General features: G+C 39.5%; 1 protein-coding gene across 2 annotated transcripts in view; it reads right to left on the bottom strand.

Annotated features, from left to right (window-relative positions):
- The window catches only part of PRHA (pathogenesis related homeodomain protein A), a 58,842-nt gene that overhangs the window by 25,434 nt on the left and 8,111 nt on the right, over positions 1-25,297 (bottom strand). For both annotated transcript variants that reach the window (XM_010275242.2, XM_088892798.1), the window contains 5 exons: positions 19,478-19,601; positions 18,821-18,933; positions 18,343-18,732; positions 9,608-9,841; positions 9,351-9,440 (listed from right to left, as the gene is read on the bottom strand). In XM_010275242.2, coding sequence (XP_010273544.1) covers positions 9,351-9,440; positions 9,608-9,841; positions 18,343-18,732; positions 18,821-18,933; positions 19,478-19,601 — 951 coding nt within the window. The remainder of the gene's footprint in view (positions 1-9,350; positions 9,441-9,607; positions 9,842-18,342; positions 18,733-18,820; positions 18,934-19,477; positions 19,602-25,297) is intronic.

Raw genomic sequence — 25,297 nt, forward strand, 5'->3', positions numbered from 1 at the left:
ATGTCAAATCAGAATAGTACATCGAGAGACTCCTCTCCCCCTGCTTGCAAGTAGAGGATTCAGCTTGCAATTGATATATCTTGGCATAGTGTCTCTGCTCTGAAAGGTGGACTTTGCTTGTTCCCATATCTCACAAGTAGTTTCAGCCCACATAAAAGTCTTCCTTACCTGTGGCAGCATGGAAACCAAGAGCCATGACATCACCATACTATTCTCTTGGTTCCACCTATCATATTCAGCACTTCCGTACTTTGGTTCTTTCACTCTCCCATTGATGTATCCTATTTTCCCCCTAGCAATGAGGTAGAGTTTTATTCCCCTAGACCACTCAAGGTAGTTCAGACCATCAAAAGGGAATAACAGCGATGGGGAAACTCATATCCATTCCCCCACTCACTCCATTGTGGCTCCCTGGAATCTCTGAAGTAGCAGAATTCTCAGACGACATGATAAGCACAAGTTTTTTTATCTAAACTATCAACATAGGATCCCTCGTTATATTGACAAAAAACTCCACACACAACAATTCAGTTCTGGACTTAATCTAAGCACAAAAAACAACAGCACCAACTTCCAAAGAAGAACTATGACGAGACTGATTTTCACCACAGCATTAATCAATAACGTGTAAGTTCCACCACAGCATTAATCAATAAGAGAGATCCTAACACACATGAAATCAGACTAACGAGCAGAGAAAACAGGTCATCTACGACCTACAGTCACCTTTTCATGGGTACAGGATCACACGATCCAACAAATAACAGATATAACCCTCACAAAAGTCTGCCGACATTTACAGGATCACACGATCCAACAAATGAAAGATATAACCCTCACAAAAGTCTGTTGACATTCAGTGGTTTGGATTCATTCGCTCTCCACTTGGTACACGACCAAGGAAAGAAATAAAGGAAGAAAGAAAACTTTAGGGTTGTACCAGTTGCAGATCTGATTTGATCAGCCCAAATTCAGTCCTCTGTTCCGCCCAGATTCAGCAACTTGAAGAGAGAAAACTTGGTCACCCAGATTCAACAGCCTTGCTCTGTACCATCTTGACAATAAATCTGATTGAAATATGAGAAAGTAGAGAAGAGAAGGAAAGAAGAGAGAAAGGAGAAGGAAGAAAGGAAGAAGGAAAAAGTTTGGAGCAATAGAACAGTGCTGGCGGTGCCAGCTTTTATTATATTATATAGGGCGGCAGAAATAAGAAGGGAAAAGACCCTTGTGCCCCTGCTGTAAGTGAGTACAATAACAGACATAACAGAAATAAAAAACGCTTTAACTAGCCAAACAGACTCTAACACAAATAACTAAATTATTTCAACATTAGCCAAGGGCTACTTTTGTACTTTTACATTCTTTCTTGTACAATAGTTTGGTTTGTAAACTAACTTATGTATACTAAGGGCAAATTTGTCTTTTTATCTTTTTAATATAAATATTATTCTCTTTGGTGTCGACAATCACTTTTTGACACACCCACCAAACTATTATCCTCTCTCTCTCTCTCTCTCTCTCTCTCTCTCTCTCTCTCGATCTGACTCTAGCAAAGGTAAGGTATAATTTGTTAACATTTTTTCTTCTTTTTTTTTGTTTAGCCCTCAGGGGTATTTTAGCAATTGTAACTGATTATAATGAATATAAATACAATAGAGATTGTTGTAGGGCTAAGACTCCTCTATCATTTTTCTCGTCTTTTCTCTACCATTCGTCTACTATTTCATTCAATAAGTCGCTCAGAGTGAGGAGGTGTTTGGAGGCAAAAATCTAGGACAACATGGTTCAAGGTTAGACAGTCAAGAAACAACATTTCCAAAGAAAATAAAAAAAAGAGCATGGCAGGAATGCAAGTGTTGAGATTGATGAATTGGAAAGCTAGAAAACATAGGATTAGAGATGAAATTATTTGAGGAATATAAGAATGGCTCCAATAGGTGATAAAATGAGGGAAGGTAGACTAAGAAGGTTTCGTCACATACAGGAAAGACCATCTATAGCACCAATATAAAGACGTGACCTATGGCAAGTTGAGGGAGCTAGAAGAGCTAGGGGTAGACCAAAAAGGATAATTGTTGAAATAGTAAGAAATGATTTTCAGGGCCCACAATTTACTAATGAGTGTGGAACCAAACAGAACGGGATTCATGTGTATGACCACACAAAGTGGGGAAAAGACTTAGATGTTAATGATGGTGATGCTAAAGCTAAAAGAAGAAGGAACTGTATTGCAAGGCAAAAAGCAGTTGAAAATTTTCTGATTTGGCAGAATGGTATTGTATATGTGCTAAGAAGTTTTTCTATGAGTTTATACACTGTTGTCCATTGCAGACATGTAGCAATTGGTAGCATTTGTCTCAATTGACTAAACAGTGACACAGAGGCTCAGTTTGGAAGGAGTACAAATACAAATATGTACTGCACAAATATATAAAAATAATACAAAATACAAGGTTTTGCACTCTACAAATTTGTATTTGTATTTCTTCCAAACTAAGCCAGAAGGTTTAGAGGAGGAATTTACTATGGAAAAAATTGAGGCAGCATTGAAGTGTTTGAATGAGATAAAGCATCAGGTTTGTACAGGTTTAACATGAGTTTTTTCAAGGACTTGGCATGTTGTAATTGATTTTATCTTTATTAGGATAGAGAAATAATGATAAAGGGAGAGAAGAGAGGAACGTATTTGAGAGAGCAAGGATCAATACTCCAGCAGTCAGCCCATCCATTATTACCTATAATATAATGTACAATGACACTAATACCCTCACATAAGCATAGTAAGTACAAACTAAACATCTCAACACTACCCATCAAGCTAAACATAGATGTTAAGCATGTCCAGCTTGATAAATAATCCATCAAACTTTGATTTAGGTAAACCTTTTATAAGAAACATCTACTATATGACCTTTTTTACTTTCACAAAACAACATATGTCCAAAGGAAAACTTCTCTTGTATAAAATATTGATCAACTCTTTTATGCTTGGCCCTATCATGCTGGAGTGGATTGTGTGTAATTTTATTGGTTACTTTATTGTCGTAATATATCCTCATCAATTTATCAAACTCAGTGCCTAACTCCCCAAGGAGTATCTTAATCCACAACACTGAAATTCGAGCATTTTTTTTTTTGATAAATGATTGAAAATTTTATTATCAGAAACTGTTAAGAGTTACAAAAACCCTAGCAGAGGCACAAGGTGCAACCCCTTCTAAGAAATTACTCTGAAATTCGAGCAGTTATCACCCTATATTTGACCTCAGCAGTAGACCTGGCTACTACTGACTGTTTCTACTCCATGGCACTAGATTGCCACCCATAGAGGTGTATTATCCTGATGTGGAACACTGATCATCATGAGAGCTAGCCTAATTTGCATCTGTAAATACCTCTAATTCAAGTGACTATGACTAGCATATGAGATTCCTTTCCCTGGAGTAAGATTTAAGCAATCAAGAATCATATTAGCTGCTTAAGATGAATTACTTGTATCTGATGCATATACTAACTAAACTTATGATATGTATCTGAATGACTTAGGCATAAATACAGGAGTCATCTATAATATTATCCCTTATCTTCTAATGGTTCTCCTCTATTGGCATGCAGTTTATGGTTTGGATCAATAGAAGTGGTAGTTTTCTTAATACCTATTAAAAATGTATAACGATAATGTTGTCATTGTACTTGGACCGATAATTAGGTGCCTATTAAGGGCATCATTGTAGTTTGAAATCTTAATATATATAAGTTAGTGATAGAGGGGCATGAGAATCCCTCTACTTGATATCAAAGCACAATCAAGGATCCAAAGTTTATATCCTTTTGATCATGTCTAACAGGGCCACAGGGGGAGCTGCTGACACAAGCACACCACCAGATGGTGCCAGCAAGCCATATGGACAGTAGCAGCCCATGACCAAAAGTTTGGAATGACTCAGGTCAGTGCACCTTGAATTTATGTGAACTTTGGTGTGGTTTGTTAATCAGAGGCTGTTTCAGTTTTTTTTTTCTTTTTGCAATTTATAAATGAAAAATATTGAAATATAGATTTGGGTTTTCTGGCTTGTATGGTTAAATATTTTAAAACGCAGAGGCGTGACGTGAGGCGTGAGGCATAGTTCAGAACGTAAGAGGCATAAACCTCCCGAACACGAGGCGTAAGCCTACTTAAGAGGAGGGGGGATGAGGAGGAAGGAGGGAGAAGAGGAAGGAGGATCTCATTTTTCTTTATTTTTAATAAAAATCTTGTATATTAAGAAGAATGAAGATGCATATCACTAGTTAAAAGGGGGGCTGGGGGCCCCCCAGCTGAAGGGATCCGGGGGTTTAGTCCCCAGCCCGCTTTCTTTCCCCTTATCTTTTCTTTCCTTTCCTTTCCTTTTTTTTTATTTTTTCTTTATTTTTTTCTATCTTTTTACATGAGGTGTGCATGAGGCACATGAGGCGTATGCCTCTAGCACGCCTCATGAAAAAAACATATGAGACGTATGCCTCTTGCCCCTGAGGCGTACGCCTCAGAGGTGTCAGCACCTCTGGTATATGCCTCAGACGTACACCTCCCGCCGTACACCTCCCACGCCTTTTAAAACACTGGTCTGGTCGATGGAGGTCCTTTTAGCAATAAAACTTATTGTATTTGATTTATGCGATATTTTCAATCTACAGAAAGCAGTTCCAAAATTTTCTATACCCTATAGAATACTCTGGAAATCTTTTCCTCTATCTATTTTTCTGCCGGACCTGGTTTTCCCTTGTTTGCCTATTTTGTTTGTATGAGAACCCCAAGTATCTAGGGTCCTATAGACTATGGAGACAACTATAGGAGAAGGATTTGTTTGAGCTAGTGATAGGTGTTTTTGCAGGTTTTGTGATTGATGAAGTATTCCATGGATGTGAGAAACTTTGCAGTGGCCAAGACTTAGAGGAAGCAAGAAAGCCAAAATCATGTGGAGTTGCATTCCCTTTGCAGTTTTCTGGTAACTATGGAATGAGAGGAACATAAGATTATTGAGAATAAATCAAAGATCATCGAATTAATGGTAACAGCAGTGGGTAAACTTGTAACATAATAGGTTTTGGTCCTTCTATATTTTGACCAAGTTAACAGATCTGATTTGTTAGAGAATTTCTGGAGTGTTCTTGAATTGAAACCTGTAATGTGGATTCATTTACAGTCTGATTAGATGTATTAGTTTTTTGGTGTGTCATCTTGACAATCAATTGGTTTGTAATGTATGCTTATTTTATTTTAATGAAAGTTTTTTTTTATCCTTCAAAAAAAAAAAAAAGAACCCATTCTAGTGGTTATGTAGGAGCCTTCCGAGAAATGCTAATCTCCTGTCCTTTCTCTTCTAGTATTTGGGAGTGGTTCCTAGCCCTATTCAGTGCTAGATGTCTCCTCCAAGTGACATGATCACCATTTTTTTCATTTCATTCTTTAATCCAACCAAGAAAAAAAGGGGAAACTTTTATGGAGGTGTATGAGGGCAGTCATACTTTGGGTAATTGCCTTTCTTTTATATGAATGCAGCCATAATTTGGACTCTTATGGGAAGAAGAAATTCAAGAATCTTTAAGAAAATAAGCTCTCCAAGAAGAAATTCAAGATTATTGCTCTCTTTTCTTTTCAACTTCTCTTCTTCTCTTCTTCTCTTCTTCTCCTTCTCTCTTCCTTCTCTCTTCAAGAAACTACTTTTCTTTCATATTTTTTAATTCAGCAGATTTCTACTATTGTGCTGAAGAGCAGAGAGTTCCTCTTCATAGATTTTTGCCACCCTGGTAAGGTAAGAGTCTCCTGAACATCCTTAGATATGCATACAGAGGATAACAAGGTAATAAACTCGCGATGGGAAGCAGAAAGGTGAGATACAAAAACATAATTGGATATGGGGTGTAGCGTGCAACTACGTTTACCTTTCCGCAATGCAATAGGAAGGTCAAGATCAAAAGGCAATTAGGTTGTGGAAAGAGCTGGATCTGCTGCCGGAGTAGAAGGTGGTGGAGGTGCTGGTCTCTGTCGATGAGTATACACTTGATGGATTAGTGGTCTTTCGGTACGCTCCTGCATTGGGGAAGGTGGAGACTCAGGCATAATGGGAACCACCGGAATGGAATTATCAACCAGAAGAGGAAGAGGAACCTTTATAGGAGAAGGAGGGATATCAAAACCAGAGAAGTACGGCACCGGATTGTAGCATTTAGACCCTTTCTGGGTCCTAGGAAGATACATTTAATGGAGCAAGCATCCAACTTGTCTAGACCAGGACCAAGATTTTGAACAAAGCACACACACTCGAAGATCCTGGGAGTCGGGGGATATGGTGTCAAAGTGGGAAATAAGATAAAGAACGGAGAACGACCATCAAGAATGAACGAAGGCATGCGATTAATGAGAAAACAAGCAGTAAGTACTGCATCACTCCAGAAACGTTTATGAACATTCATATGATGAAGAAGAGACCGAGTTGTTTCAAGTAGATGTCGATTCTTCCTCTCAGCCACCCCATTTTGCTGAGGGGTGTGGGCACAAGATGTCTGATGAATAATACCATGTTGTTCCAAGTATTACTGAAATGAAGAAAGAAAATACTCTCTGCCATTGTCGGAATGAAGAATTTTAAGTGAAACACCAAATTGTATACGCACTTCAGCATGAAACTTTTGGAAAATGAAAAATAATTCACTTCTTTCTTTTATTAAATAAAGTCATGTCATTCTTGAATAGTCATCAACAAAGATAACAAAATATGTGTAACCACTATAAGACTCAATTCTGATTGGACCCCAAACATCTGAATGAACTAAATCAAAAGGACTCAACATACGACTATCAACTCTAGTACTGAAGGAAACCCGATGGTGTTTCCCATAATGGAACGACTCACACTGCAAAGACGACAGATGACTCAAAGACAGAACAAGAAGCTTGAGAGCTTTAAGAGATGGATGGCCGAGTCTACAATGTCATTGAAGAGGAGTCAAAGAGGTTTGAAGTGCAACTGTAGAGCCACCACCATCAAGATAATACAATCCACTAGCTTCATGCCCTCCACCAATCTTCTTCACCGTCGTTAGATCCTGAAAAACACAAGAGGAAGGGTGGGTAAAATGTGATAGAACAATTGAGGGATTTGGTTAGTTTACTAACAGACATAAGATTAAAAGGAAACTTGGGAACGTATAAAACAGAAGACAAAGAAAGAGATGTTGTGTTAACATTACCAACACCGTAAATGGGGGAAGTAGATCCATTGGCAAGGGTAGCATTATTTGATGTAGAGGTTGGAGAAAGGGAGGAAAACACACCTGGAGTCCTGGACATGTGATCAAAGGCTCCAGAATCAATTATCCAGTGTGAAGGTTTGGATGCTAGGCAAGTTATACCTGAATAAGCAAGGGTGGCAATGTTCTGATGTGAAGTGGCCTGAAGAAATCTCTCATACTCCTCTCTTGGAATACTCATCATCTCCTTCCCAGAAGTAGTTGTGACTGTAGAAGATGATGGATCAACTAGTTGAGTACCACTGACTTCATTACCACCAACAACTACATGATTAGCCCATGTGGATGGTGAGCCATGCAAATCATAACAGAAGTTAATTGTGTGTCCTTCTCTCCCACAATGTGTGCATTTCCTAGTAGTGCTCCCCCTTCCTATGCCACGACCTCCCCCTGAATCACGACCTCCACTACTATGACCACCCATAGGGTTATCACGGCCCCCCTTAACTGTATGACCACCTCCTCTGTGCCCATAAGAACCACCTCGAGTGCCAACAAGTGATGATCTGTCGAAAGGTATGTTACTCTCTGTGGGGCTAAGAGATATCCTACAGAGACAAGCAAACACTTCTTCTAGAGTAGGGAGAGCAAACCCTCCCAATATCTGTGCTCTGACAGGTTCATACTCTGCTTCCAGTCCCACCAAGAACCATGTAACATCTAATTGTACCCTTTGTCGCTGCTGAATTTTGATGTCTAGAGTTAAGGGATGATAAGACATTAAGTTCATTCCGAAGATTTTTTATACTGGCATAATATTCTTCAAGGGTCTGATTTCCCTGCTGCAAACTGAAGTATTCCTGATAAAGCTGATAAACCCTTGTAGTGTTGTCTTGTCCAGAATAGAGTTTCTTGGCATGTTCCCATATATCCCTTGTTGTATCTAAAAACATGAAGCTAACACTGATTTTAGGCTCCATATTGTTCTACAACCACGTCATGATTTGAGTATCCTCTTGCTCCCAATCACTAAAACCCGGGGATTCAGCACTAGGTTTCTCCTCCCGTACATGTTTCACTTTCTTCTTAGCCTTCAGAAACACTTCCACCGACTTGGCCCACGGAACATAGCTTTCACCATTGAGTTTGATGGATGTCATCTGGACACTTGAAAAATCAGAGGAGATCATCACACTCGATTTTTGGTCACCACTCGCATCACCCATCAATGCCATTTCAATCTACGAAGTCCATTCTGCCCATCACACAACAAAAAATCAGTTCCAACCACTGCACTACTGTTCTTCAACTACCACACCGGCACACTTATAATCACCACGAACTTGCCCTAGCATGCATTCGGCCACTTTGAACACCACTGTACTGCGAACAGGCAGACTTAAAACCACAGAGAATCCCTCTTGAAACTGCTCATTAGAGGGTTCAGACCACCACGACTGCACCTACTCGACCACCACAGCTGTCATGCATGGTGGCAGCAGTCCAAACGAAAAAAAAAAATTCTGTTCACTCGAACTGTTGCACTCGTCCCCTGTCACCAGAAGTCAAGCCACCAAAACCCTAGAGGTTGCCGTAGAAATCCGGGTTTCGCCGCAGTCTTCTAACCCAGATTTCTCACACCAGAAAAAAAAAAAAAAAAAAGAAGAAAGGGAAGAGAGCAGATCAATAGAAAGCTGTAATCGACTCTTATCAGTAGCGCTCTGATACCATGTTAGTATTCAGTTGGACTGAGAAGAGAGAAAGAAGAGAGAGAAGGGAGAGAGGAAGAAGAAGAAGAAGAGAAGAAGAATAGTGTCAAACTGAGAAGACTTCGAGTCTAACCCAGTCGACCATATATTTAAATTTGGCAAACAAGTATACAAAGACAGAAATGCCCCTATATATGTAGGAGGCATATAACTAACACATTACTTAGATGGAAAAGACTAAAATATCCTCTTTAGTCGACTCTAACACTACCCTTGCCCGCAGGTCAAACAAGCCTGCCTAGTTCAATCCCCAAGCTGAGATGTAAAACATCTTTTCAATTAATCATGTGGGATATTGAGCAAGATTCAAATTCTAGATCAATATTTGCAATTCTAATAAGTCTAGATTACCTTCTCAGATGCAAGACCCAATTGATTTGAGAGATCTTCCTTAACAGCTCTTGAAGGAAGTTCATTTTCAGCGAAGACTTGGCGAAGTTTCTGCCAAAGCATATTGGAAAAACATAACTAGCAGATGTGGTAAGCATAAAAATTTCATAATAAATAAAGAGGTTTTCAGTCAACATTGCAGATGGATTAATAAGCACGGTGTTGTGAGGCTTAAATTGACAGGTATTTCAACATTGTGTAGTAAGAAGTCCAATTACCTCAACTGCACTTGGTGGAATCCTGAAAAGTGGTTTTTTATCTCTTGAAACTGAGTGCTTTTTCTCCTTTGTTTCTATCGGTACAACATTGGAACAAGCATTCTCATTTTCACACAAGGTCATTAGGGTGTCTACCGCATCAGACTCCTTTTCTCTACGTGTTTTTCTACCAGGTCCCCAGTCTTCATCTTCGCTAACTTGTTCATTTTCAGCCACATCTTTGCCAAACATTTCCTAGGAGAATATCAAACATAAGAAATTATCCTAGGAGAATATCAAACATAAGAATTATAAAAATGCAATGTTCCACTTGCATATGCTGAATATATCAATATCAGACATGAAAATAGTACATGGTTATCTGATGTTTGATGAAATTTAGTACAAATATATTTGGCTGATAATAGTTGTGATTCAGATCAAATAAATAATAAAGATTAATTTTGTAATGTGAGATTAGAGAATAATACTCCTACTGTCCTACATATTCAGATAAAAAGACAACAATACCTTTTTTGAATTATTATGTAAAAAAAGTAAGACTAACAACACTCCTCCTCAAGCTAAAAGCATAGACATTACTTGGATTACGGAAACAGAAAAAATAATTCAATATTCGACAAAAAGAAGAAAGTAGAAGAGAAGGTAATAAGAGAATATATCACATTTCTCCTCTCATATGTTGATGATATACTTATTATAGGGGATGGCATTAATGGAATAAAACAGCTTAAAGTGCTTCCATGCCAATCATTTTAAAATGAACGATTAGGCATATTGACCTATTTTTTGGGTTTGTAGGTTCAGTATACCTCTCAACGCATATTGACCTATCTTTCAACCCAAGAAGGAAAAGGGGAAAGTTGGTGTGAATGATATGGCAAGAAAGGAATTCAATAATTTTTTCTATCAATAACAGAAACCAATTCATTAATGGACATTATAATTACAACATTCCAAGAAGAGATAAAGTGGCTTAACTCTCCCAAAAAAAGAAAATAAGATTACAATAAAGCCCAAAACCATTGTTCCCTTCCCACCCCTTGTTTTGCCAATGTATCTGCAAAAGCATTTATAGTCCTCTTCACCCACTAAAACTGAACCTCCAACGCCATAGTTAGCCATTTAGCCTCCCTTCTCTCATTTGCATATTTCCACAGTCCACTATCCTTCTATAACCAGATTACAACCAACTTTGGGTCTCTTTCAACAATTAGTCTATGGATATTCAGCTCCTTTGCCTTTCTTAACCCTTCCATTAAGGCACATACCTCATCTCTGAGAGAGTCTCCATTCCCAATGGGGCAGGAAAACAGAGCAATCACCTTTCCATTCTCATCTCTGAACACCCCGCCAACACCAGAGGGTCCTGGATTGCCTTCACTGCTGCCATAAAAATTTAGTTTTATAAACCCTTGGGCTGGTGGAGACCACATAGGACAGACCACTAATGAAAAAGGGGCAGAATTTGCCACTTCCACCCAGCTGTTCAGCAGCATACCTTTGGAGACATTAGCAAACAAATCCAAAGACTTGAGCCAATGCACCACCCTAACCATTATTACCTCAATGAAACCTTCTTTGTTCCTTTCCTCATCTTCAAAGTCTTAGAGTTCCTTTGGTTCTTTCTTCCCAAATAGTCCAGAAGATGGCAGCCCTCACACACCTCCTTATGCCATCTAAGGAAAGAAGTAGCAAACAAGTTTCGTATATTTGGTGAAGGGGTCCACCTGCAACCAAATAAAGAAAAGAACCATTCCCATATAACAGAAATAAAAGGGCAAGAAATTAGTAAGTGCTAGGAGCTTTAACCATTAGCCTTGCAGAGGGTGCACTAGCTTGGGGACAAGCACCATGTGTTACATCTTTCCAGGAATGCCTCCCAACAAAAAGCTCCAATCCTTGGGGAAATCAGCTCACCCCATACTTCCTTGACTGGAAAAGATTGAATGAAGATGTTAGTCTATTGTGCCAAGGACTTAAAGAAGGAAGCACAAGAAAAAGCCGTAGAGGAAGGTAAAGTCCAAATTATACTGTCCCTTTTTAAGGGATCAAAACCACCCCGTTCAAAATCTGAATTAAGTCCACAATAGTTCCCACCTCAAACTCCCTAAGGCCTCTTTTAAGACCCAAATCCCAATCATACCCAAAATTTGACTCGGAAGGAACCAAAAAATCAAACACACACTTCCCTTTGAAATGGGAGAGGGAGAATAAGAGGAGAATTGGTCTTTCAGAGGTACATCCCCCACCCACAAGTGTTCCCAAAATTTTACCTTGTTGAGTTTTGGGCTGATATCATTTGTTTTTTATTTACATAGCAGAATTAGGGAGTTATTGGGCCCAAGGTCCATTAGTTTGTGTTTAAGTTAAGAGTATTTTTTATCCTTTACAAGTAACCAACTTACTAAGAATGTACTTGTCTTTGTTTTCAGTTTTATTTGTGAGTATATAAGCTAATGAAAGGGGCGGCCAGACCTACTTTTTGGGCTTCTCCCATTCCCTTCAATTTATCTCTTATTTTCTTCTCTGCATAAACCTTCTCTTCTCTTTCTTTTTCTCTTTCCTACACAGGTTTTATATCAAAACAGATCTTCTACACTTTTCTACTTGGTACCAGAGCAAGTTTAGAAATTGGATGTGTATGCTTTGTCCATGTTCTTGGTCCTCACCACTTAAAGTTGGACCCTAAGGCAAAGAAATGTGTCTTCCTTGGGTATGCAGGGAGTCGGTATGTTACAATGGATGTCACATTTTTTGAGTTCACATCTTTTTTCTTAGAGGGTTCTTCTCAAGGGGAGTGTTTTGGGGGAGTAAGTGAGCAATCTAATACCACCTCCTGTTCTAGCTCCTTTGTCCACTCTAGTTTCTAACCCACCTACTCCACCCACTTTGCCACCTCCATTGTATCCTGCCTCTTAATGTTTTACATGACAACGCCTACGATAGTACAAGGAGGTTGATTCCACAGCAGAGGAACCCACGTCACTCCCTATTGACTCATCAGAGATTCCAGGTTCGATTGACACAGACCCAGGTATGCCTCTTGTTGAAGATTAATCAGTTTTATGATGTTTTTTATGAGTAGATGTTTTATGTTAGTTGTTAGATAGGAGGTGGGGACCACAGTAGTTATGTGAGTCCAAATTTTATTATGTTTTTGTGTCCTATATATGCTGCTTTATGTCTTGCCACCCTATAAGGCCATAGTTGTCTTTGAACAGCTCTATTATTTTTAGTATAAATAATAAGTGAAGGGGGCGGCCAGATGATTGCTATCCTTTCTTTTCAACTTCTCTTCTTCTCCTTCTCTCTTCCTTCCTTCTTCAAGAAACTCCATTTATTTCACATTTTTTAATTCAGCAAGCTTTCTACTTGGTATCAAAGCGGCGGGTAGGGTTTCTAGAAGCATTCCCATGCAGCCCTAGATCAGCCGACTGCATGAAGTAATAAAGGGTTGATCAATCTACTGTAGATTGCCCAGTTCTTGAATTTTTTGGTGGGGTCTAGTCATCAGGAAGGTGATCTACCGTTCAGCATCAAAATCAGGAAGAACTGGAGTACGGGGAAGAATCCCAGAAAAGTTGGACTCTTTGTTTTTTATCTGGACTTGGGCAGCCAGGTATAGTTAGCTTTCTTTTGATTTTCTAAAGAGTGCGGTTTGGTTTCTGGATTTTTCTGAGCCTCCTGGAGTGATCGATTCACTCTTCTCTCTATTGGGAGGCGTAGGGAGGAGAGAGATTTCTCTCCAACTAGGTTTTTCTTCTTCCGGAAGGGTTTTTTCTGTGTGTGTGATATTAAATTGTTTTTGGAAGGTTTCCAATCTATTTTTTCTTACTGTTGAACTGTTTGAAGTAAGATGGAGAGTTGGAATGCCAAGATGAAATCGACCGGTACTATGGGACTGGGTGTTGGAGGTAGTAGTGATATTTTTGGGTCTAGGATCATTACTACAGTAAAACTTGAGGGTACAAATTATTTGGAGTGGGCACAATCAGCTACCTTCTGGATGAGATTCCGAGACATCAGGGCCATTAGGTTAGCAGCAGCAGTAGTAGTGGGTCAGAGTCAGCGAACCAAATTATGCTCCAGCACAATCACTTGGGACACCTTTCTTTTAGTTCTTTGAAATGTCTTTTCCCAAAGTTGTTTGAGTCTGTTCAATTATCTACTTTGGAGTGTGAGAGTTGTCAATTAGGAAAGCATTGTACACAGTCTTTTAAACCAACTAATAAAAGAAGTACCTTTGCTTTTAATATTGTTCACACTAATGTAAAGAGGCCATATCATATCCCTTCCATGGGAGGATTCCGTTATTTTCTCTTGTTTGTGAATGATTATACACGATATTCTTGGATATATTTGATGAGATTACGTGATGACGCTCCTAACTTGGTACGATAGTTCCACCAGATGGTTCTCACACAATTTGAAGTGAGAACTAAGGTTTTTAGATCAGATAATGCCAGAGAGTACTTTTAGAAGGACCTGACCACGTATCTCCTAGAACATGGGGTAATTCATCAAAGCAGTTGTGCATATACACCACAACAGAATGGAGTTGCTGAGAGAAAAACAGACACATTGTGGAGGTGGCAAGGAGTCTTATGGTGTGTGCCTCAGTTCCTGTGCAGTTCTGGGGAGATGCAGTTCTTATAGCCGTGCATTTGATTAACTGTATTCCTTCTCGGACTTTGGGGTTTAAGGTGCCATTTAGTCTACTTTTTCCAGATGGGGAGATATTTCATATACTTCTGAGGGTTTTTGGGTGTGTTTCCTTTGTTCACATCTTGGCCCTCATCACAAGAAATTGGATCCTAAGGCCAAGAAATGTGTTTTTCTTGGGTATGCTCAGAACCAAAAGGGGTGTTACTGTTATGACCCAGTGTCGAAGAGCAGATTTGTCACAATGGATGTTACCTTCTTTGAATCCACCTTCTTCTCGAGTGGTTCTTCTCAGGGGGAGATTTTTGGGGAGGAGAACTCACAATTTGTTCATCTTCCTTTTTCTTTGGTCTCTCCATCAGTTCAGCCAACACCTCCATCAGTTCAGCCAGCATTTGCATCAATTCAACCAACATCTGCATCAGCTCAGCCAGCACCTGCACCTCCATTTTCATTACCTAAGCCACTACGGGCAGCCTTACAGAAATATCAGCGTCGGCAGATGATGGATGACTCCACACATCCTCAACCCACACCACTCTCTGTCAGTCCTTCTGAAATTCTAGATTCGACAGATACAGTTCCAGGTATTCCTCTTGAGCCTGAGCCTGTTATGTTTTCTGATGATAATGTTTCTATCCCTAACACCATTATTGCAGCTGATCCCACTGACCTTGATCTTCCCATTGCACTTCATAATGGGAAGGGAAAGTGGACAGCCCACTACATTTCACACCATCTTTCCTGCAGTGCCTTATCACCCTCCTACTATGCTTTTCTTTCTTCCCTGGATTCTGTGTCTATACCTAGGAATGTTACTGAGGCTCTCTCCAAACCTGAGTGGAAAACAGCCATGCAATATAACATGGATGCTTTGGTCAAAAACCAAACTTGGGAAATAGTTGATCTCCCCCTAGACAAAGAGACAGTCGAATGTAGATGGGTATTCACAGTGAAGGATAAGGTTGATGGCAAGATAGAGAGATACAAGGCAAGGTTGGTAGCAAAAGGGTATACTCAAACCTATGGTGTTGATTATCTGGAAACCTTTGTACCAGTATCTAAGATGAGTTCAGTTCGTATCCTTTTATCTCTAGCAGCTACTTATTCATGGCCTTTGTTTCAGCTTGATGTCAAAAATGCCTTCCTTAATGGTGATTTACAGGAGGAAGTATATATGGACATTCTACCAGGCTTTTATGAGAATGTTGGTAAGGGAAAGGTGTGCAGACTTAGAAAATCTCTGTATGGACTAAAACAGTCACCTAGGGCTTGGTTTGACAGGTTCAAAGGGGCACTCATCCGTTTTGGATACACATAGACACAGTCTGATCACACTCTCTTTGTGAAGAGGAGAGATACTCTGGTGTCAATTCTGATTGTATATGTGGATGATATAGTGGTGACAGAAATGATCTGGAGGAGATTTATGATCTAAAATAATCATTGTAGCAAGAATTTGAGATCAAAGATCTTGGTGAGCTCAAATACTTCTTGGGGATTGAAGTTGCAATATCCAAGCATGGGATCTTCATTTCACAGAGGAAGTATGTACTTTACCTATTGCGGGAGACTGGGAAGCTGGGGACCAAACCAGCAGACACTCCTATTGATCCAAATCATAGAATTAATGGTGTGGATGGTGAGTTGGTAAAGGATGCAGGGAGATATCAAAGAATGGTGGGCCGACTGTTGTATTTGTGTATGACACGACCAGATATTTCTTATGCTATCAGTGTTGTGAGTCAGTACGTGCATGTACCTCGGGTTCAGCACTGGGAAGCTATTGAGAGGATATTTGCATATCTAGAAAAGCACCCTGGCAGAGGGTGCTATACAGATGCAGACTGGGCAGGATGCTTAGATGACAGGAGGTCTACATCAGGAGTGTATACCTTTGTAGGTGGAAACTTGATCTCCTGGAAGAGTAAGAAGCAAGCGGTTGTGGCAAGGTCAAGTACAGAGGCTGAGTATAGATCCATGGCTCATGGTGTCTCAGAACTTCTTTGGGTTAGATTTCTCTTGAGTGAGATTGGGGTGAAAGCAAAGGAACCTATGATGTTATACTGTGACAATCAGGCTGCAATCAATATTGCCCATAATCCAATTCAGCATGATAGGACAAAACACATTAAAGTTTATAGACACTTTATAAGAGAAAGGGTAACAACCGGAGAAGTTTGTTTGCTTTATGTCTCTTCAGAGTTGCAGCTGGATGATGTTCTCACTAAAGGGGTGGCAAAGAACAAGCTTGAACATGATCTACGCAAGTTGGGAATGCGTGACATTTACTCCCAACTTGAGGGGGAGTGTTGAAGATTAATCAGTTTTATGATGTTTTTTATGAGTAGATGTTTTATGTTAGTTGTTAGGTAGGAGGTGGAGACCACAGTAGTTATGTGAGTCCAAATTTTATTATGTTTTTGTGTCTTATATATGTTGTTTTATGTCTTGCCGCCCTATAAGGGCATAGTTGTCTTTGTACTGCTCTATTATTTTTAGTATAAATAATAAGTGAAGGGGGTGGCCAGATGATTGCTTTCCTTTCTTTTCAACTTCTCTTCTTCTCTTCTTCTCCTTATCTCTTCCTTCTTTCTTCAAGAAACTCCTTTTATTTCATATTTTTTAATTCAGCAAGCTTTCTACTCCTCTTGTTTCCTCTGATGATTTAGTTCCTACTAATACTACTACCCCTACTTCTAATACCATTGCAGATGACCTAGATCTTGCTATTGCACTCCGAAAAGGGAAGAGGAAGTGTACTACTCATTGCATCTCACACTATCTTTCCTACAGTGGATTATCTCCTTCCTACCGGGCCTTCCTTTCCTCCCTTGACTCTATGCCTATACTCAGGAGTGTTAATGAGGCTCTCTCCAAACCTAAGTGGAAAACAGTTATGCAAAAGGAAATGAAAGCATTGATTGAAAATCAGACATGGGAGATTGTGGATTTACCTTATGGCAAGGAGACCGCTGGATGTAGATGGATTTATACAATGGAGTACAAGGTTGATGGAAGTATAGAAAGGTACAAGGCGAGGCTAGTTGCAAAAGGGTACACTCAGACTTATGGCATAGATTACTTGGAGACTTTTTCACCAATGGCAAAGATGAGCTCAATCCGGATTCTTCTATCACTAGCAACTACATACTCTTGGCCACTCTTTCAACTTGATGTGAAGAATGATTTTCTTAATGGGGACTTGCAAGAGGAGGTGTACATGGATCTTCTAGCTGGTTTTTATAACGATGTGGATAAAGGAAAGGTATGTAGATTGAATAAGTCTCTATATGGTTTGAAGCAATCACTTTCTGGTTTGTAACAACAAACCTAATTAGTACCTGTTTATAATTGTAATAAATTTAGAATTAATAAATAGATCTTTTAGGGGTGAGGTCCAAACTTTTAGTTACCCAATTACTTTCTGGTTTGTGAAACCTTTTCTTTGTCTAAGGAATATAGGTATAAATCCTCATAGGCTTACAGTTTCAAGGGTTTTCCTTCCAATACTCTAGGTAAGTTTTGTCCAAATTGGGGTTTCCCATTCATGGAATCTGATCCTTGGCTGAATCCTCCACTAGAGTCTGATATTCTAGTTGACTTTGCATATTTCTGGTTGCCATTTAGACCTATTTTCTAAAGACATCGACTTACTACAACAGGAACACTTTAATTGTTTGAGAAAATACCTCTTAATAATCAAGATGGCTGCTACAGTCATACAGTAATGCTGTAAGACAAAGGTAAATTCAGTTTTCTACAGCCCCTCCTAAGTTTCCTCCACCACTGGTAAACCATTATTGGCATTTAAGCTCAAATTTTCTTTTGCACTCAAATGGGCAGTAAAGACAGCCTCAAGGATTTGAACAACGAAGTGTTTGTAAGTATGATGGGAAATAATCCCCCCTAGGGGTATACCAGACCACATAGTAAGAACACGAAACTTTCATGATTACAACACTAGAAGAAAAAGTAATCAGTTCTAAGCAGGAAATACAGAACGCTTGTCATGCAAGTAAAAAGAAGTTTTCATTTCCATTTAAAATTTTGAGTTTTAGAGAACTCACATCATGCAGTTTCTTATAATCAACATCTTTTCTCTGTCTACAGCGGCTTTTAATTTCTCGGTCAATGTTGTTATAAGAAGCATCTCCAATGAATGAGTCAACAAATTTATTGTCATCTCCCCTCATTGTATTTCTACCTTGAGAACCTTCATCTTCATCTCCTGATCTTCTGGATTGCAAGCTAGCTTCTTCCCCAAATGACCACGATAAACTGCTGAAACTGCTTGCATCATCAGAAATGTTATCTTCGATACTTGTTTCACTACAGCTTTTTTCATTTCTTTCTGGATCATAATCACAATCTTCAGAATCATCAGATGGCCATTCTTCTTCTGGATTTAGAGATGCACTCCCCCCATCTGGCAATTCAGCTGCTTCCTTGAAAACATCCTACCGTGTTCCCATAAGACTAACTTCATTAATTTACTACCGAAACACAAGCAAATAAAAGGTTCTTGAAAATCTTTCTGTAATCCACCTGCCAATTACTGTTCATAGGGAATTGTGTCCCAAGATGAGCATTCACTGCATCTAGTATTTCCATCTTACACTCACAGAATTTGCAATACCATCCTTGGTCTCCTGGAGGTACTGCAATATTAACAATTACACAGGGATCAGTTTCATCCAGAAGAAATAGGCAAAATAACTGTAACAGTAAATTGTGATGGGTATCCATATCCAGGTAAGGCAAACCACAAGCTTTGGTAACACTATGTCAGCCAAGGGTAACTAGCCCATAGTAGAAATCTTGGGCCTAGACATACAACCTAAAATATATATTATTTTGTAAAGAAAAAATCTGTATGTAAAATATGCCATGTTTACTACTTAATCAAAAAAAGAGAGCATGTTTATGACTAGTGAAGCTGAAATCGGGTTTTGGTTAGCTCTTCAGTTTTCAGCTGTCCAAGATAAGTCTGAACTGAATGAAGTAGATCACCCACTGCCAACACCGTACAGTGTGTGCATGGTTATCAACAGCCCAGGCAAAGTATGATCATGAAATAGAGTATGACTTACCACTCGATGAATAAAAACAATCCAATAAAAGGATTCTAACCATCTGGCAGTAGGCTTACTATTTTCCATTTGTATAACTCTATAAAGTAAAGAACTGAGAAGAATGGCTTACTATTTTCAGTTGCTAATGGAGGATCCAGACATTTCTGGTGGAAAGCACAATTACAAGTCCCATCACACAGTATAATGTCATTATCTGGGAAAGCATCTCGTAACTTGCATTTTGCACAGAAAATCTAGATGGAAAGCAAAATTAGTAAATAAAATTCTATGCAAAGCACAAGGAAATAAAATTTTGTATAAGAATGATAAGTAGTCTAAGGGGCCATTTGATAACAGTTGAAGTGGCTGAACTGAATGACTTATTGCTTTCTCTTCTAGAAAAAAAATTCAGGAGGTTGCAAACTCCTTAAGGGCTAAAGCTGAAGTTCAGTTGATTACTATACTCTTGAATATTTTATTATTTAATAATTTTTTTGAAATAGTTTATTTTATTTCTTGTTTATTATTTTCTGTCTTGTTAGGGTCCATTTGGTAGGTTTAAAGTCTTTTTTTATTTGCTGTTATTGTACTTTATTTACAGCAGGGGCACAAGGGTCTTTTTCCCTTTTATTTTAGTTGCCCTATAAATATTAATTGAATCTGGTGCCACCAGAGCTATTCCATTGTCGTCAATCTCTCTTCTTCTCTTCTACCTTCTCTCTTCTTCCTCTCTTCCCTTCTCTCTCTTATTTCTAGTCGACTTTACTGTCAAGATGATATCAAAGCGGGATTATTGATTGTGAGAGCAGATCGAACAAGTTTTTTTTTCTATTTCGACTTGCTGAATCTGGGTGAAACAGAGAACTGAATCTGGGCTGAACAAAACTGATCTACGACTGGTACAGTCCTTTTTTTCTCTCTTTTACCTTTCTTGGTCGTGTACCAAGAGAAAAATCAAATGAATATGGGCTGCTGAATGTTGTCAGACCTTTGTGAGGTTTATACCTCTTTTTTCTTGGATTGTGTGATCCTATACCTGTGAAAAGGTGACTGTAGGTCACGGATGACCTGTTATCTCCAGTTTTTGGTTTGATTACAAGTGTTTAAGGATCTCTCCTGATGATTAATGTTCTTAGACATTCTGGAAGGTTGGTAGGTTGGGACTGTTAACCCGTACAGGTCTGAAATCAGTTTGATCTTGCCTTTTTCTGGAAGTTGGTGCTGTTTTTTGCTCAGTTTTGAGTCCAAACCAAAGTGTGTGTGTGTGTGGACTGATTACTTGTGTGGAGCTAAGTTTTTTTTTGGTGTAAGGAGGGATCCTAAGTTGAGTGTTGAGACTGAAATTCTTTTTTGACCATGTCCTCTGAGAATTCTGCTACTTCGGGGGTTTCAGGAAGTCAAAATGGAGTGAGTGGGGGAATGGACATAAGTTTTCCCATGGCTGTAATTCCCTTTGATGGACTAAACTACCTTGAATTAGGGGAATAAAACTCAACATCACTGCTAGGGGGAAAATAGGATATATTAATGGGAAAATGAAAGAACCAAAGAATGGAAGTTCTGAATATGATAGGTGGAACCAAGAAAATAGTATGGTAATGTCATGGCTCTTGGTTTCCATGCTGCCACAAGTAAGAAAGACATTCATGTGGGCTGAAACAGCTTGTGAAATATGGGAACAAGAAAAATCTATTTATTCAGAGCAAAGGCACTATGCCAAGATATATCAACTGCAAGCTGAATCCTCTACTTGCAAGCAGGGGGAGAGGAGTCTCTCAGTGTACTACTCAGATCTGACATCAATCTGGAAAGAATTGGATCATTATCAAAATGTGAATTGGAAATGTGATGAAGATGCAAAGGCATACAAGTCACTTGTCTCTCAGCAACGGGTATTTGCTTTTCTTTTGGGGTTGAATCCTTCATATGAGTCTATTAGAGTAAAGATCTTGGGAAGTAAAGACTTGCCATCAATTCAGGAGGTTTATGCCTTAGTCCAATTAGAAGAGATTAGAAGAAGTGTGATGAATTGTGCAGAGGGGGAGACGGTTTCCCTAGCTATCCAAGGAAGTACAAATTCTAATGTTAGAGGCTCCTTTAAGAAGGGTGATTCTCAGAAGAGAGTGGATGACAAGAGTAAACTTTGGTGCACTCACTGTTAGAAGACAAGACACACCAGAGATACATGTTGGAACCTCCATGGGAAACCTAAATGGGCATAGGAATTGAGTAAGAAGTCAATAACTAATCAGGGTAAGAAACCAATCCAGCAAAATCAGAAAAAGTATAACTCAGCTAATATGGCATCTCAAGAGACTAGTCCCATGGTAACTCAAGAAAGGAACCTTAGTTCTTACCCTAAGGAAGAGATTATCAACTCCTTTTGTGACCATTTGGAGTTATATGGTAGGACTCTTCGCCAGATGGATTCTGGTCCTACTCCTTCTACCTCCTTTGCGTCTACATCAGGTAACACTGCCATTGCTTTCCATGTGTCATCTCATACATCTAATTCCCCTTGGATAATTGACTCTGGAACCTCAAACCACATGACTATTAAATCAAATTTATTTCAGGCATATAACCTCCTCTTTGGGAGAGATAAGGTGAGACTAGCTGATGGTTCATTCTCCACCATAGCCGGCCAAGGAACCACATTTCTCCCACTCGGCCTTACCCTCTCTAATGTGTTGCATGTTCCTAAATTGCCTATAAATTTGCTCTCCATTAGCAGTATTACTCACTCCTTGAATTGTTCAGTTACTTTCTTTTCATCTTCATGTGTGTTTCAAGATTTGGCCTCGGAGAAGACGATTGGTAAAGGAAGCATGGTGGATGGTCTCTACGTGTTGGAGAATAAAGCTGGTCTTGTGGTTATAGAGTCCTTGATTTCGTCCAGTGATAGTCAAGCCAAATTATGGCACAGTCGTCTTGGTCATCTTTCTTTCGAGTCATTAAAAGTTATGTTTCCAGAATTACTTAAGTCTTTGTCGATTAGTAAGTTGTAGTGTTAGACATGTCAATTGAGCAAACATTGTAGAAGTTCTTTTCCTTTAAGAAATAAAATATCTGAATTTTCGTTTCATATTGTTTATTCTGATGTTTGGGGCCCTATTACTCTACCTATTGAGGCTGGACATAAGTACTTCATTACTTTGATTGATAACTACTCTAGATATACTTGGGTTTACCCTATGCGATCTAGAGATGAAGTGCCCAAAATTGTGAAAGACTTTCAATGCATGGTTTTCACTCAGTTCCAAACTGAAATTCATATTTTCCAGTCGGACAATGCAAAAGAATACTTCCATAGTGACCTCACGAAGTTCTTTGCTTCGTGTGGACCTCTTCATTGAGGCTCTTGTGCTAGTACACCCTGAAAGCTGAAATGCTGTAGCCGAAGTAGCAGAAGAGAGAAGAAGAGCAAGAGGTGTTGAGAATGTCGAACTGAACTACCCAGTCGACAGTACTGTTATTTATAGTACATTACAATACAATGTTATAGGAAATGTCTAGAATGCCCCTGATTAGTGATGGGACACCCAGACTACTTAAAACAACAAATAAACTTAGGCCCATTAACACAGGCCCAGTACATAACAACTAAAACACAAATACAAACTAATAAGGACACTTACCATCAATACATAAAACCCTTCAACCTAACACTCCCCCTTAAGCTAAGCATGGATGTTCATCATGTTTAGCTTGCCAAAAAGGTACTTGAATTTTGCTGCAGCCAGCCCTTTGGTCAGTACATCTGTAATTTGCATCTCAGATGGAGTATAAGGAATGCAGAGTTCTCCCGAGACTATTCTCTCCCTAACAAAATGTCGATCAATCTCAATATGTTTTGTCCTGTCATGTTGCACAGGGTTATTTGCAATGTTGATGGCCGCCTTGTTGTCACAATACAGTCTGAGAGGGCCCTCAGCTTTAATGCCAAGCTCATTTAGAAGAGTCCTAAGCCATAGGAGTTCAGCAACCCCGTGAGCCATAGCTCGATATTCAGCTTCCGCACTTGATCTAGCAACAACATTCTGCTTCTTACTCCACCGTGTAACCAGGTTCCCTCCCACAAATGTACAATATCCTGAGGTTGATTTTCTGTCCCCAACAGAACCAGCCCAATCTGCATCAGTATAAGCTTCAATATCAATTTTATTGTTTTTCTTGAATAGAATTCCCTTTCCTGGGCAAGTCTTCAAGTACCTGAGAATCCTTTCAACTGCTTTCATATGAGGAATCTTTGGAGAGTGCATGAACTGACTAACAACATGCACAGCATAAGCAATATCTGGTCGAGTGAGAGATAAATATATCAGCTTCCCTACCAACTTTTGGTATCTCTCTCTGCCACAGTAGTCCTCCCCCACTGATTCCTGTAGGCCATGATTTTGTTCTATCGGAGTATCTGCTGGTCTACACCCTATCATGCCTGTCTCCTCAAGGAGGTCAAGAACATACTTCCGCTGACATATGTAGATCCCCTCTCTTGACCTGGCAACTTCAATCCCAAGAAAATATCTTAAATGGCCCAAGTCTTTGATCTCAAATTCAGAAGCTAAAAACTCCTTCAATCTTTTGATCTCATCCAAGTCATTCCCGGTAATCACCATATCATCCACATAAACAATGAGTGTTGTAAGGTTGCTACCCTGTCTCCTTATGAATAGGGTATGGTCTGCACCACTTTGAGTGTACCCTACTTTCTTCATGGCCCCACAAAGCCTCTCAAACCATGCACGAGGAGACTGCTTCAAGCCATATAATGCTTTCCTCAGTTTGCACACCTTTCCATCGAAGTCATAGCCTGGTGGAGGTTCCATAAATACTTCTTCATGAAGGTCACCATTTAGGAAGGCATTCTTCACATCCAGCTGATGAAGTTCCCATGAAAAATTTGCTGCCAATGACAATAGAACCCGAATTGTATTGAGCTTTGCTACTGGGGCAAAGGTTTCTTTGTAGTCAATCCCTTCTTTCTGAGTAAACCCCTTTGCCACAAGCCTGGCCTTGTACCTTTCAATGGACCCGTCCTCCCTATGCTTTACAGTAAACACCCATTTGCACCCAACAGTGCTCTTCCCCTCTGGCAGATCCACTAATTCCCAAGTTCTTGCCTTCATTAGGGCTTTCATTTCTTCATTCATAGCTTCTTTCCACCTTGGATCAGACACAGCCTCTGAGTATCTAGAAGGAACATGTACAGAGGAAAGAGCAGACACAAAAGAGTGATAGGCTAGAGATAAATGTGAGTAAGAAACAAAATCAGCAATGGGATGCAGAGTGATACAAGAACGGATAGGCTTACGAAGAGCAATAGGAAGATCCAAATCAGAAATATGAGTGTTGGAATTACCTTGGATTGCAGAAACAGATTGATCCGAATCCAACTGGTTGTTGTCATGAGTTTGAGGGCTCTTTTTCCTTCTGTTGTAGGTGAGTCGTATCTCTTTCTGTTGCCTACTAGAGCCATCAGGGACATCTGCAGTATCAGGAGAAGTTACCGGCACAGTGAGAGCCTCAGCCTCACTAGGTTGACCCGGTATGCCACAACTAGGAGCAGATAGGGGAACAAAAAAAGAGGGAGAATGAGAATCCTCTTCCATCCCACTAGTCTTCCCCTGAAGAGGATTCTGAGAAGACTGAAAGTAGGGTTGAGACTCAAAGAAGACCACATCTCTAGTAACATACGTTCTCTTGGATACAGGATCATAACACTTGTAGCCCTTTTGTGTAAGAAAATACCCCAAAAATATTCCTTTTGTAGCCCGAGGATCCAGCTTGGTCTTCTTTGGATCCTTCACATGTATGAAACATATACAACCAAAGACCCGTGGAGGAAGAGGGAAGTCTGGAAGAGTAGGACACAGAATAGAGAAAGGGTTTTTCATACCCAACACCTTAGATGGCATCCGATTTATCATATATGATGCAGTAAGAACAG

This window comes from Nelumbo nucifera, chromosome 8 (assembly GCF_055504915.1).
Source record: "Nelumbo nucifera cultivar China Antique chromosome 8, China Antique-T2T, whole genome shotgun sequence".
Classification (NCBI taxonomy): Eukaryota; Viridiplantae; Streptophyta; class Magnoliopsida; order Proteales; family Nelumbonaceae; genus Nelumbo; species Nelumbo nucifera.